The 12,129-nt window shown below is 45.7% G+C and overlaps 1 protein-coding gene across 5 annotated transcripts in view; it reads left to right on the plus strand.

Annotated features, from left to right (window-relative positions):
• LOC129841503 (sorbin and SH3 domain-containing protein 2-like) overlaps positions 1–12,129 on the plus strand; it is a 109,186-nt gene that overhangs the window by 72,741 nt on the left and 24,316 nt on the right. For all 5 annotated transcript variants that reach the window (XM_055909797.1, XM_055909796.1, XM_055909793.1 and 2 more), the window contains 4 exons: positions 1,914–1,967; positions 2,236–2,440; positions 2,706–2,820; positions 10,689–10,772. In XM_055909797.1, coding sequence (XP_055765772.1) covers positions 1,914–1,967; positions 2,236–2,440; positions 2,706–2,820; positions 10,689–10,772 — 458 coding nt within the window. The remainder of the gene's footprint in view (positions 1–1,913; positions 1,968–2,235; positions 2,441–2,705; positions 2,821–10,688; positions 10,773–12,129) is intronic.

The following is a 12,129-nucleotide window of genomic DNA, read 5'->3' on the forward strand; positions in this document are numbered from 1 at the left end:
TGTGTGTGTGTGCGCGCGCGTCATGTATGTACACTATATATACAAAAGGATGTGGACATCCCTTCAAATGGGTGGATTCAGTTATTTCAGCCGCACCCGTTGCTGACAGGTGTATAAAATCGAGCGCACAGCCGTGTAATCTCCATAGACAAACATTGGCAGTAGAATGGCATTACTAAAGAGCTCAGGGACTTTCAACGTGGCACCGTCATAGGATGCCACCTTTCCAACAAGTCAGTTTGTCAATTTTCTGCCCTGTTAGATCTCACGCCGGTCAACTGTAAGTGCTGTTATTGTGAAGTGGCCGCAAAGTGGTAGGCCACACAAGCTCACAGAACGGGACCGCCGAGTGTGTAAAAATTGTCTGTCCTCAGTTGCAACACTCACTACCGAGTTCCAAACTGCTTCTGGAAGCAACGTCAACACATGAACTGTTCGTTGTGAGCTTAATGAAATGGGTTTCCATGGCTGAGCAGACACACACAAGCCTAAGAACACCATGCTCAATGCCAGCGTCGGCTAGAGTGGCTTTGGAGCAGTGGAAACGCGTTCTCTGGAGTGATGAATCACGCTTCACCATCTGGCAGTCCGACGGACGACTCTAGGTTTGGCGGATGCCGGGAGTAATGGTCTGGGGCTGTTTTTCATGGTTCAGGCTAGGTCCCTTAGTTCCAGTGAAGGGAAATCGTAATGCTACAGCATACACTGACACTCTAGACGATTCTGCTCTTCCAACTTTTTGTGGCAACAGTTTGGGAAAGGCCCTTTCCTGTTTCAGCGTGACAATGCCCCCGTGCACAAAGTGAGGTCCATACAGAAATGGGTTGTCGAGATCGGTGTGGAAGAACTTGACTGGCCCGCACAGAGCCCTGACCTCAACCCCATCGAACATCGTTGGGATAAATTGGATCGCCGACTGCGAGCCAGGCCTAATCGCCCAACATCAGTGCCCGACCTCACTAATGCTCTTGTGGCTGAATGCAAGCAAGTCCCCGCAGCAATGTTCCGACATCTAGTGGAAAGCCTTCCCAGAAGAGTGGAGGCTGTTATAGCAGCAAAGGGGGGACCAACTCCATATTAATGACCATGATTTTAGAATGAGATGTTCAACAAGCAGGTGTCCACATACTTTTGTTTCATATAGTGTATGTATGTGTGGATGGACATGCATGTATTGTGTTTGTTTGTGTGTGTGGGTTTCTTTCTGTGTGCCCTTGTTAAGCCAGAACTCATTAGACAGAGAGACAGAGTGTAGAAGGGGAGAGACTGAGACGGATACAAGGAGGGCAATAGAAAGAGGAAGACGAGGGAGGGATTGAGTGGGAGAAGCGGCGTCTAATCGAACCTACAGATGCACTGCCGCGATCTCTGCTCCGTTGTGTGGGCTTCACCAAATCACATAGTCAATACAAGGCATATTTGTTCTTAACAACACACACACACACACACACACAGATTATTGTAGTTCTCAAAGGATAATGTAAATAGTCAGCCCTTCATTATCCTTGATCCTTATACTTTGATCTTCAGTATTCACCCTGCTGATAAGCTACCTAGGGAGCCTTAGTGTGCCCACTGAGGTTTTCCCTGAGACGGGCAGAATATTTCTGCAGTAATGGAGGTAGGGTGTGTGTGTGTGTGTGTGTGTGTGTGTGTGTGTGTGTGTGTGTGTGTGTGTGTGTGTGTGTGTGTGTGTGTGTGTGTGTGTGTGTGTGTGTGTGTGTGTGTGTGTGTGTGTGTGTGTGTGTGTGTGTGTGTGTGTGTGTGTGTGTGTGTGTGTGTGTGTGTGTGTGTGTGTGTGTGTGTGTGTGTGTGTGTGTGTGTGTGTGTGTGTGAACAAATGGAGGCAGGGAAAAGGGTGCTCTCGGCAGGGTGTGTGTGTGTTCTGCTCACCGTCTTCCGTGTTTCTACAGATGACGACTACGCCGACTCGTACAACGCCACATACACTGTCAGCGGTGACAGTGGTAAGAGTCTCTAAGATCTCTTCTTGAAGATTCAAATGTATGCCGCTGGCTCGTCACATTGTCCTGTGTTCAAGGACAATGAAAAGACCTGACTCACAAGAATGCTTAGTTTACCATCCCCTTCTTCTCCTTTCTTTTCACTCTTTCTGTCTTTATCGCTCTCTATTTTTCCTGTCCCATCATATCTCTCTCTCTCTCTCTATTCTTCCTCCACCTCTTTCTCTATTTTTCTTCCCTTTTTCTCTCTATTCTCTCTCTCTCTCTCTAGACACATATGGTCAGTCCTCCAACCCCACCGTGGCCTACCCTCCCCCCAGGACACAAACGTACAGGCCCCTGGCCAAGAGCCCGTCGGACAACGGAGGCCCCGGGACCTTCAGGGAGCCCTCCCCCGTGCCACCGCCACCCCCGCCCAAGCCCTCCCTCCTACAGCTGAGGTCCAGAGACAGCGACCGGGAGCGAGACTCGCCCATGTAAGACACCGCGATCTGGTTTTCTTTCGCTTGGTCCTAGACCAATGGCCTGTTAGTCTACATCTCTTAGGCTTAGACTTAGGCCTTGTCTGCAATGTAGGCCTAGACATAGGCTTTGTCCTTACCCAGGCCTAGTCACTTGAGACCCTCACCTTAGGTGTTACCTTAGACCTAGAACCTAGACCTAGGCTAGTGGTGTGCCTTTGACATCATCTTAAACTAGGTCCAAGATCACACTGATGTTTTTTATTTATTTTCGCACCAGGAATCAGTGGGGCCCTCCCGATAGGAAAGTGGACACTAGAAAGTACCGCGCTGAACCCAGGAGTATCTTTGAGTACGAGCCCGGGAAATCATCCGTTCTGGAGCAGGAGAGGCCGGTGAGTGCCCAAAAGCACGTCTTGTCACTTTTTTTACTACCCTACATCAGGGTGTCAAACTCAATTCCCGGAGGGCCATGTGTTTCCTGGTTTTTGTTATTCCCTTTCAATTGGTGTCCAATTAGACTGCCAGAAATGAATAAATGAATCCATCAACCAGGTGAGGGGAGTTCCTAACTAATCAAAGGGAGGAGCGAAAACCCACTGACACTTAGCCCTTCAGGAATCCAGTTTGACACCCCCGGCCTACACTGTCATTATCTAAGCCATTTAAAACTCCCCATAATCCCCCTCTAATCTACAGCGTCCTCGTTTCCGAATAAGCGCGTGATCTCCAACTCTCGGTCCTGGAGAGCTAAATGGAGGTGTAGGCTTTTGTTCCTGCCCAGCACGAATACACCCGCTTTCAGATATTAAGATCCAGAGTGAATAAGAGGTGTGTTATTAGAGCTGGGTTGGGACAAAACCCTCTACACACAAAGGCTCTGTCTACAGGAACAGAGTTGGGAGACCCCTTGACCTACGCTCTAGGAAGAAGCGTTTAGAGGTGCTATACCTCAATCATTAGGGGGATAAAGATATTTCTATTCGTGTCCTGAAGTGGTTGAACTGACTGACTGCTATTTTGGGCTGATATGCTTGTTAAGGTTGAGTAGGAAAGCAATTATATAACAGTGGTAATTTTAAGCCCGAGGAGGGACTTATCCTTGAATGTGTATTTTTAGAAAGGCAATGGCCTTATAGATGTTCTGTTAGTGAACTGAAGTTTCGTATTAATGTCAATTCTGAAATTAGTCATAAAACGAATTTAAGAATATTAATGTTCCATGTGCTTTATATGCACATTTATGTATATACAGTGCACTCGGAAAGTATTCAGACCCCTTGACATTTTACACATTTTGTTACACACATTACAGTGCCTTGCAAAAGGATTCATCCCCCTTGGCGTTTTTCTTATTTTGTTGCATTACAACCTGTAATTTAAATAGATTTTTATTTGGATTTCATGTAATGGACATACACAAAATAGTCCAAATTGGTGAAGTGAAATGAAAAAAAGAACGTAAATAAAAATAAAGAACAGAAAAGTGGTGCATGCATATGTATTCAACCCCTTTTCTAAATATTGTCTGGTGCAACCAATTACCTTCAGAAGTCACATAATTAGTTAGATTGCACACAGGTTTATTTAAGTGTCACATGGTCTCAGTATATATACACCTGTTCTGAAAGAGTCCCAGAGCCTGCAACACCACTAAGCAAAGGGCACCACCAAGCAAGCGGCACCATGAAGACCAAGGAGTACAGATCAGGGTTGGGTTATAAAAAAGCATCCGAAACTTTGAACATCCCATGGAGCACCATTAAATCAATTATTACTTTTTTAAAGAATATGGCACCACAACAAACCTGCCAAGAGGGGGCCGCCCACCAAAACTCACAGACCAGGCAAGGAGGGCATTAATCAGAGAGGCAACAAAGAGGCCAAAGATAACCCTGAAGGAGCTGCAAAGCTCCACAGCGGAGATTGGAGTATCTGTCCATAGGACCACTTCAAGCTGTACACTCCACAGAGCTGGGCTTTACGGAAGAGCGGCCAGAAAAAAGCCATTGCTTAAAGATAAAAAAATAAGCAAACACGTTTGGTGTTCGCCAAAAGGCATATGGGAGACTCCCCAAACACATAGAATATGGTACTCTGGTTAGATGAGACTAAAATTTAGCTTTTTGGCCATCAAGGAAAACGCTGTGTCTGGCGCAAACCCAACACCTCTCATCATCCCGAGAACCCTATCCTCACAGTGAAGCATGGTGGTGGCAGCATCATGCTGTGGGGATGTTTTTCACCAGCAGGGCCTGGGAAACTGGTCAGAATTGAAGGAATGATGATGGCGCTAAATACAGAGAATGTCTTGAAGGAAACCTGTTTTTGAGACTGGGACGGAAGTTCACCTTCCAGCAGGACAATGACCCTAAGCATACTGCTAAAGCAACACTTGAGTTGTTAAGGTTGTCGTAGTCGTTCTCCTCCTCAGACGAGGAGGAGCATGGATCGGACCAAGATGCGGAGTAGGAGGTATTCATGATTTTAATGGCAAACCAACAAACACTACAAATTAACAAACGTGACTAACCTGCAACAGTCCTGTGTGGCCCAAACGCTAACACAGGAAACAAACACCCACAAAAAACCAGTGAAACCCTGGCTGCCTTAGTATGACTCTCAATCAGAGACAAACGATACACACCTGTCTCTGATTGAGAATCATACCAGGCCGAACACAAAAAGCCAACATAGAAATAGAAACCTAGACCAACCCACCCAACTCACGCCCTGACCAACTAAAACAAATACATAACAAAGGAAAACAGGTCAGGAACGTGACATGAGTGGTTTAAGGGAAACATTTAAATGTCTTGGAATGGCCTAGTCAAAGCCCAGACCTCAATCTAATTGAGAATCTGTGGTATGACTTAAAGATTGCTGTACACCAGCGGAACCCATCCAACTTGAAGGAGCTGAAGTAGTTTTGCCTTGAAGAATGGGCAAAAATCCCAGTGGCTAGATGTGACAAGCTTATAGAGACAAACCTCAAGAGACTTGCAGCTGTAATTGCCTCAAAAGGTGGCTCTACAAAGTATTGACTTTGGGGGGGGTGAATAGTTATGCACACTCAAATTTTCATTTTTTTGTCTGGTTTGTTTCACAATAAAAAATATTTTGCTTCGTCAGTGGTAGGCAAGTTGTCTAAATCAAATGATACAAGCCCCCAAAAAATCTATTTTAATTCCAGGTTGTAAGGCAAGAAAATAGGAACAATGCCAAGGGGGTGAAAACTTTTGCATTTTAAAATATATTACTTTTTTTCCTCATCAATCTACAGACAATACCCCATGATGACAAAGCAAAAAACAAGTCATTATTTTATTTATTTATTTGCTACGAAACTCGAAGTTGAGCTCAGATGCATTCTGTTTCTATTGATCATCCTTGAGATATTTCTAGAACTTGAAGTCCACCTGTGGTAAATGCATTTGATTGGACAGATGCGTGCCTTTCCAAATCATGTCTATATAAGTTCCCACAGTTCAAAACCAAGCCATGAGGTCGTAGGAATTGTCCGTAGAGCTCTGAGACAAGATTGTGTCGAGGCACAGATCTGGGGAAGGGTACCAAAAAATGACTGCAGCATTGAAGGTCCCCAAGAACACAGTGGCCTCCATCATTCTTAAATGGGAGATGTTTTGAACCACCAAGACTCTTCCTAGAGCTGGCCAAACCGAGCAATCGGGGTAAAAGGGCCTTGGTCAGGGAGGTGACCAAGAACTCGATGGTCACTCTGACAGAACTCCAGTGTTCCTCTGTGGAGATGGGAGAACCTTCCAGAACGACAACCATCTCTGGGCACCAATCAGGCCTTCATGGTAGAGTGGCCAGACGGAAGACACTTTTCAGTAAAAGGCACATTGCAGCCCGCTTTGAGTTTGCCAAAAGGCACCTACAGGAATCTCAGACCATGAGAAACAAGAATCTCTGGTCTGATGAAACCAAGATTGAACTCGGCCTGAATGCCAAGCATCATGTCTGGAGGAAGCCTGGCACCATACCTACGGTGACTAGTCAGGGTTGAGGGAAAGATGAACGGAGCAAAGTACACAGGTCCTTGATGGAAAACCTGCTCCAGAGCCCTCAGGACCTCAGACTTGAGCGTAGGTTCACCTTCCAACAGGACAGCGACCCTAAGCACACAGCCAAGACAATGCAGGTGTGACTTCGAGACAAGTCTCAATGTCCTTGAGTGGCCCAACCAGAGCCCGGACTTGAACCCGATCAAGCATCTCTGGAGAGACCTGAAAATGTCTGTGCAGCAACGCTCCCCATCCAAACTGACAACGCTTGAGAGGATTTGCAGAGAATGAGGGAAACTCCCCAAATACAGGTGTGCCAAGCTTGTAGCGTCATACCCAAGAAGACTTGAGGCTGTAATTGCTGCCAAAGGTGCTTCAACAACGTCCTGAGTAAAGAGTCTGAATAGTTATGTAAATGTCATATTTAAAATAAAATATATTTGCTTTGTCATTATGGGGTATTGTGTGTAGATTGATTATGGAAAAACAAACAATTTAATTTATTTTAGAATAAAGTTGTAACGTAATAAAATGTGGAAAAAGTCAAGGGGTCTGAATACTTTCCCAATGCTCTGTAGACCTAGAAGCAAGCTTATATTTGGATTTCCATAAAGTGTACCCATTTACATGTATTCAACGGACGGTGTTCATTCATTTTAAATGGTTTCCTTTTCACGCAATCCCCTTCCCGATGCCGTCAAAACTGAAGCGGAGGTTTTGTGTTGTGGTGTTGTGCCCAAATCAAGCAATTGTGTGGGCTAGAAGCAAGGGGAAGTAATGTCTAGATGCGTTTACAGTGGCGATCAGGAATTGGCTGGCTGGGCTGATGGGACAGTGAATGCGTAGGGAGTTCTCAGATGCAACAGAAAACAAAATGCCTGTTTTTGCGTCAAACGCTTACCAATGCTAAACTGTTTTTGTATGGCTTAGAACGCGTCTCAACCAATCACAATGCTTGTTTTGACCAACCCCTTGTAGAATATAATTGTAATATAATTTACATTCTATAGTGTTTCCTTATAAAGCATTTCAGTGACCTTTTAAAACAAAGGCGAAGGGTTGGAATCTTCTTTTCACTCCCTATCTGTGTGTCACCCATTGTATTGGTGAAGCTGGGCTTGTTTACTACATGGAATTGAGGGCAAGAGGTGACGTGAGGGGATAGTTGTGTATTGTGTAAGCTGTATTGGACTGGTCAACCATCCTCCTGGAGAGCCTGTCGCAATGCAGCGTTTTGCTCCAACCCTGTTGTAAACCCACCTGATTCGGTTTGGAGCGACATCTTGCAGGAGGAGGGTCGGCCACCCACGTGCTAGTCTGTATGCTCCATGGACTCGAGGGTGATCGTTTAGGACAGCGAGGGAGGTGAAGGGGGGGTGAAAGCGAACTCTTCTGAAGTTAAGGACGTTGTTCAGCTTAAAGCAGTCAAAAAACGTGTTTCGTTTCTGCAATCATAAACATGATTTTCCTGTGTTTTATATACAGTCCCACACTATAGAATAAAACTGTACAATTGTGGAAATGATGATAACGCTCTTTTAGTGTAAGAGCTGTTTGGAAAGGCTGCCTGAAATGTCAGCCTGTTTTGGTAGGATGGAGTTTTGGCCTGCCTGGTGACAACTGAGTTAATAGACCAATAAGAAAGAGGGTTCCAAACCTCTGTCAATAACATCTAGTTTTCAGTTTTCCCCTCCCCACTCAGAACACTCCCAGACAACTAGCTAAGTTCTTGCTTGATAAATTGCTATTTTTGTTTGTTTTCAATTAAAATGATCAAAAATAATCACAGTAACGAACTTAATTCTTACCCAGAAATGATTTGATATTGAGATAAAACCGGTTGCATTGGACCTTTTAACGTCTTTAGACAAGTTCTCCAGAACAACATGGCTCCCTCCCAAAGGGCACCCTATTCCCTATAGCAATGGTATAGTGTAGAGAATAGTGTAGGGAATAGGGAGCCATTTGTCGCACACCCTAATGTGGGAATCAATCCACGTCGAGCACAGGGAGAGGAGCAGGCGTGGGGAATATCAATGAGTCAGGGATGTCTGTAATGCAGGGTGAGCTATAGGCATCCGCATGCATCCCAACTACGCTGTCTCTCTCCCCGTTTCTCGAAAGAAAGCCACGATTAAACCATGTTTCTAGCCTTCGTCACATCACCTTCGTGTGTGTTTCTGGTCGCGGTGTGGGTCTCTCCGCTGCTGATGGAAAAACTAGTTCACACACGTCTACGCCTCTGGATATGGCCTTCCATAAAGAAGGCTATTATTAACATCGTGTGGTCCACTTCTTGGATTGTAGTCTGATCACTGCAATGACTGGAAGTCTATGGGTAGCTCCTAGCATGCTAGCAGATACTGTACCCATAGACTTCCAGTCAGTGCGCTAACGCTAGTTACCGTTGACTCGCGAAACGACCTCTTAACTTCCTTCAGACTGGACACGGAGACATAAAAAGGGTATCACACGTGTTCGTCTGACTCATTGGCAAAATCCCAAAGTATCCCTTTAAATGGCTCCTGGACATGGGTCACCCAGTGAGGGCTGGGGCTCAGCTGAGCCAGCTGGTAAAAGGCACCGGCGTTTTGGCCTTGTGGCATGAAGTAGCCAGAGGGGGAGGGGGGTGGTTGGTTGACCTCTGTAAACCTTTTCTTCAGCTACGTCAGGCGCTCTACTTTCTTATGGGCACGGCCCACATAGAGGCGCCTCCCGTTCAGCTCCTTCCTATTAATTTTATCGACCGCCTAAGGAGGTCAGCTATACTCCAATTAGACATAGTACAGTCCCCTCCACAGCGCAATTCACCTCTTCCTGAGCTAAAGTAGCTGTTTTGCAAGTCCAATACAAAAAGCCTTTTCCCCCAGCAGCTCATATACTACATTTCCCAGTAGACACTGGGGGTGGTAAATGTCACTGCCAGTCTGCAGTGTGCCGGGCACTGCAGTGAATCACTCCTCCGCTCCACAGTAAACCTCTTGGAAAGGGACTGAGGAATAAGCCCCAGGACTGGTGCGTAGGAGTCGTTCTAGCACTCTGTAGTCCTTCGGGAGAGGAGGTGGGAGAGCGAGAGTTCCTGTATGTTCAGTTATGGGGAGTTTTGCTACAGGTGTAAAAGTTCACTTTTAAGAGTATTGGGCAGAGTACATGTTGGAGGTTTAAATGAGACTTTTAGAAAGAATCAAATCATTTATTAACAGTTAAACCAACGTTCCTTTTTTTTACCTCACTTACCCAGGACCACGTTCAGCAGGATGCAGTGGTGTGGAACTTTTAATTCTGCGGCTATGGTGCTGTTCTGAACATTCAGTTGAATGGTGTGATTGTAATGGCCCAGAGGGTGATTTCGTATGGTGTGCTGCACAATTTCAAAATGGTCACGACCATATTGATCAGGTCACACCCACCGAACGAGAGCAAACGAACCTCGAAAAGGCCGGTTGGCGCTCAACTGGGGGGCGCGTTTCGGCAGGACCTAACGTTTTGAAACATCCAGATAGAAATGTACTTTGAAGAACGAACATGACTTTCTGACATGTAGAATAAGGAATCGCGTTGGCTCTGTTCGTGGAATTTTTATCTGCAATGTTTGATAATGTTTGGCTACTTGAACGTGGCCCAGGTGTTCTGAAATGAACCAGAGTTGTACAGGGCTTATGACAGGAAGATGTTGCCCTCTGCTGGAGTAGTTTACACATTACAACACTTTTTCTGCTCTGCTTTGGCACTTTCTAGTGAATGACTGTGCGGTGTCACAAGCTAAAGGCAGCAAAGACACATCACACAGGACTGTTCAACAGATGGTGATGCAGTTTGGTTTCTTAACCTCAGGACACTTCATGAGCCAATGTTATATCTTTACCGCTCAATTGAATTGACCGTTCTCCTACAACCCATTCAACTTTTTATCCGTTTTTCCATTATTTGAATGAGAGCTATGACAAGTAGCGCGGTAAAATGAATTGCACAACAATGCTTTCCGTGACGAGCGTCATAGTTAGCCCCCCAAAAATTATTTGTGTAATGGTGGGTGTGCCCCGGTAACAACACTGTGTTTGTCTCTTTACCCCTGGTGTTAAACTCTCCATCTGGACCCACTCTTCTTTACCCATCAGCCCCTGCAGCCGTGCGCTGCACACCCCTATCCTAGCCATGAGATCCATATCGCTCTGTGCTTTCTCGTCCTCCTCTCTCTCCCTCCCTCTTTCTTTGTCACTCTCCGCTCTCTCTAGACCTATAAGCCAAACCCAGATGACATAGATTTAGAGAACGAGCCTTGGTATAAGTTCTTTTCCGAGCTGGAGTTCGGCCGTCCGGTAAGTGAGGGTCCGTAACTCCCACCTAGGCACCCCCAGCCTTAGGTATACCCCCCCCCCCCCCTCCCCTCCCCTCTACCTGTTCAGTCTTCACCCCGCTGTAGCTGGGTGGTAATAATGTCGTCCAGGTGTCGTCCACGTCTCGGACTGGAGAGCTAGTGGGTGTGCAGGCTTTTCTTCCAGCCCAGCAGTAACACACCTGATTCAACGAAAGGCTGTTTGTTATATTTCGCAACTCAACACTAACGCATAATGAGTCAACGTTCTTCAGTCTGGACAGAGATTGGTCGAATCCGGTGTGTTAGTGCTGAGTTGGAACAAAGGCGTGTCTGGGGTCTGGAGTCTGGGGTTCTTCCTGTTGTAGTTGCTTTGGCATGCTGCTGGGTGCTGTGGTGGTCACTGTGGTGGTCGCCTGTTGTGTAGCTCCTTGTGACGGGTCTTCTTGTGTCTCTGCATCTTGGTGAGTTGGTTTTGCATAGTGTGGCTGTCTCGTTATCAGCTGGCCTCGCGACACGTTGAAAGCTCGAAACACTGCAAAACAAAACGAAGTCCCAAGTTAACATGGATTGGTCCTTTTACCACAAAAATCCTCCTACTAAGGGATACCTCTCTTCCTACATTGTATAATTTCCTATTTTTCACGAACAAAATTCAGGTTCTTTTTGCAGTGTGTGCTTACCGCTGTTGATAAGCTAGTGGAGCAGCCGGTAGAACTGAGCAGAACAGAGATCAATCGAAATAACATGCTAATTAAAATTGACAAATGAATCAGCAGTGTCTGGTCAGAGCATCGTTCTGCACCGTTCTTCATGCTCCTCTTGTATGTTGCAGCTTGTGTGGTTTGTTTCTGTTAGCCAGTTTAGACATTTTGGTTTCTACCCCTTCTCCCACATTCTCAACTCGGTCACTCCTCCTAAACCTTAGGCAACCTAAGGCATTAAAGGTATTAGATTGGTGTAAACTTGGGCTGGATTGAGTTACTGTTTTCCACCATATTCCTTGCACCAGTCCCATTGCTTTGAAATCCACGAGAGGAAGTGTACAGGTGCACACTTTGGGGAGAAGGGTGAGAAACACTCTGTTTTGTCGGTCTGTTGTTAGGTTGAGGAAATGGACTTATTCAGAATGTTCAGCTAGAAATATGCAGTCTAGAAAAGACACGACTCTGATGTCATGCAGAATAAGGAATGATTAGATTTTATATATCACATTTGTAGCTGTAATATTCTTTCTGTTGCACCCTGACCCCACCACTGAATAAACCCAAGACAACATACTCTGAGAAAGATAGAAAAGGTTCCTTAATGAACATGGCTGGAGGTTAGTTTTGAGACGGATGGTTCCGCCAATGTCATGT

The sequence above is a fragment of the Salvelinus fontinalis genome, chromosome 42, assembly GCF_029448725.1.
Source record: "Salvelinus fontinalis isolate EN_2023a chromosome 42, ASM2944872v1, whole genome shotgun sequence".
NCBI classification, from domain to species: Eukaryota; Metazoa; Chordata; class Actinopteri; order Salmoniformes; family Salmonidae; genus Salvelinus; species Salvelinus fontinalis.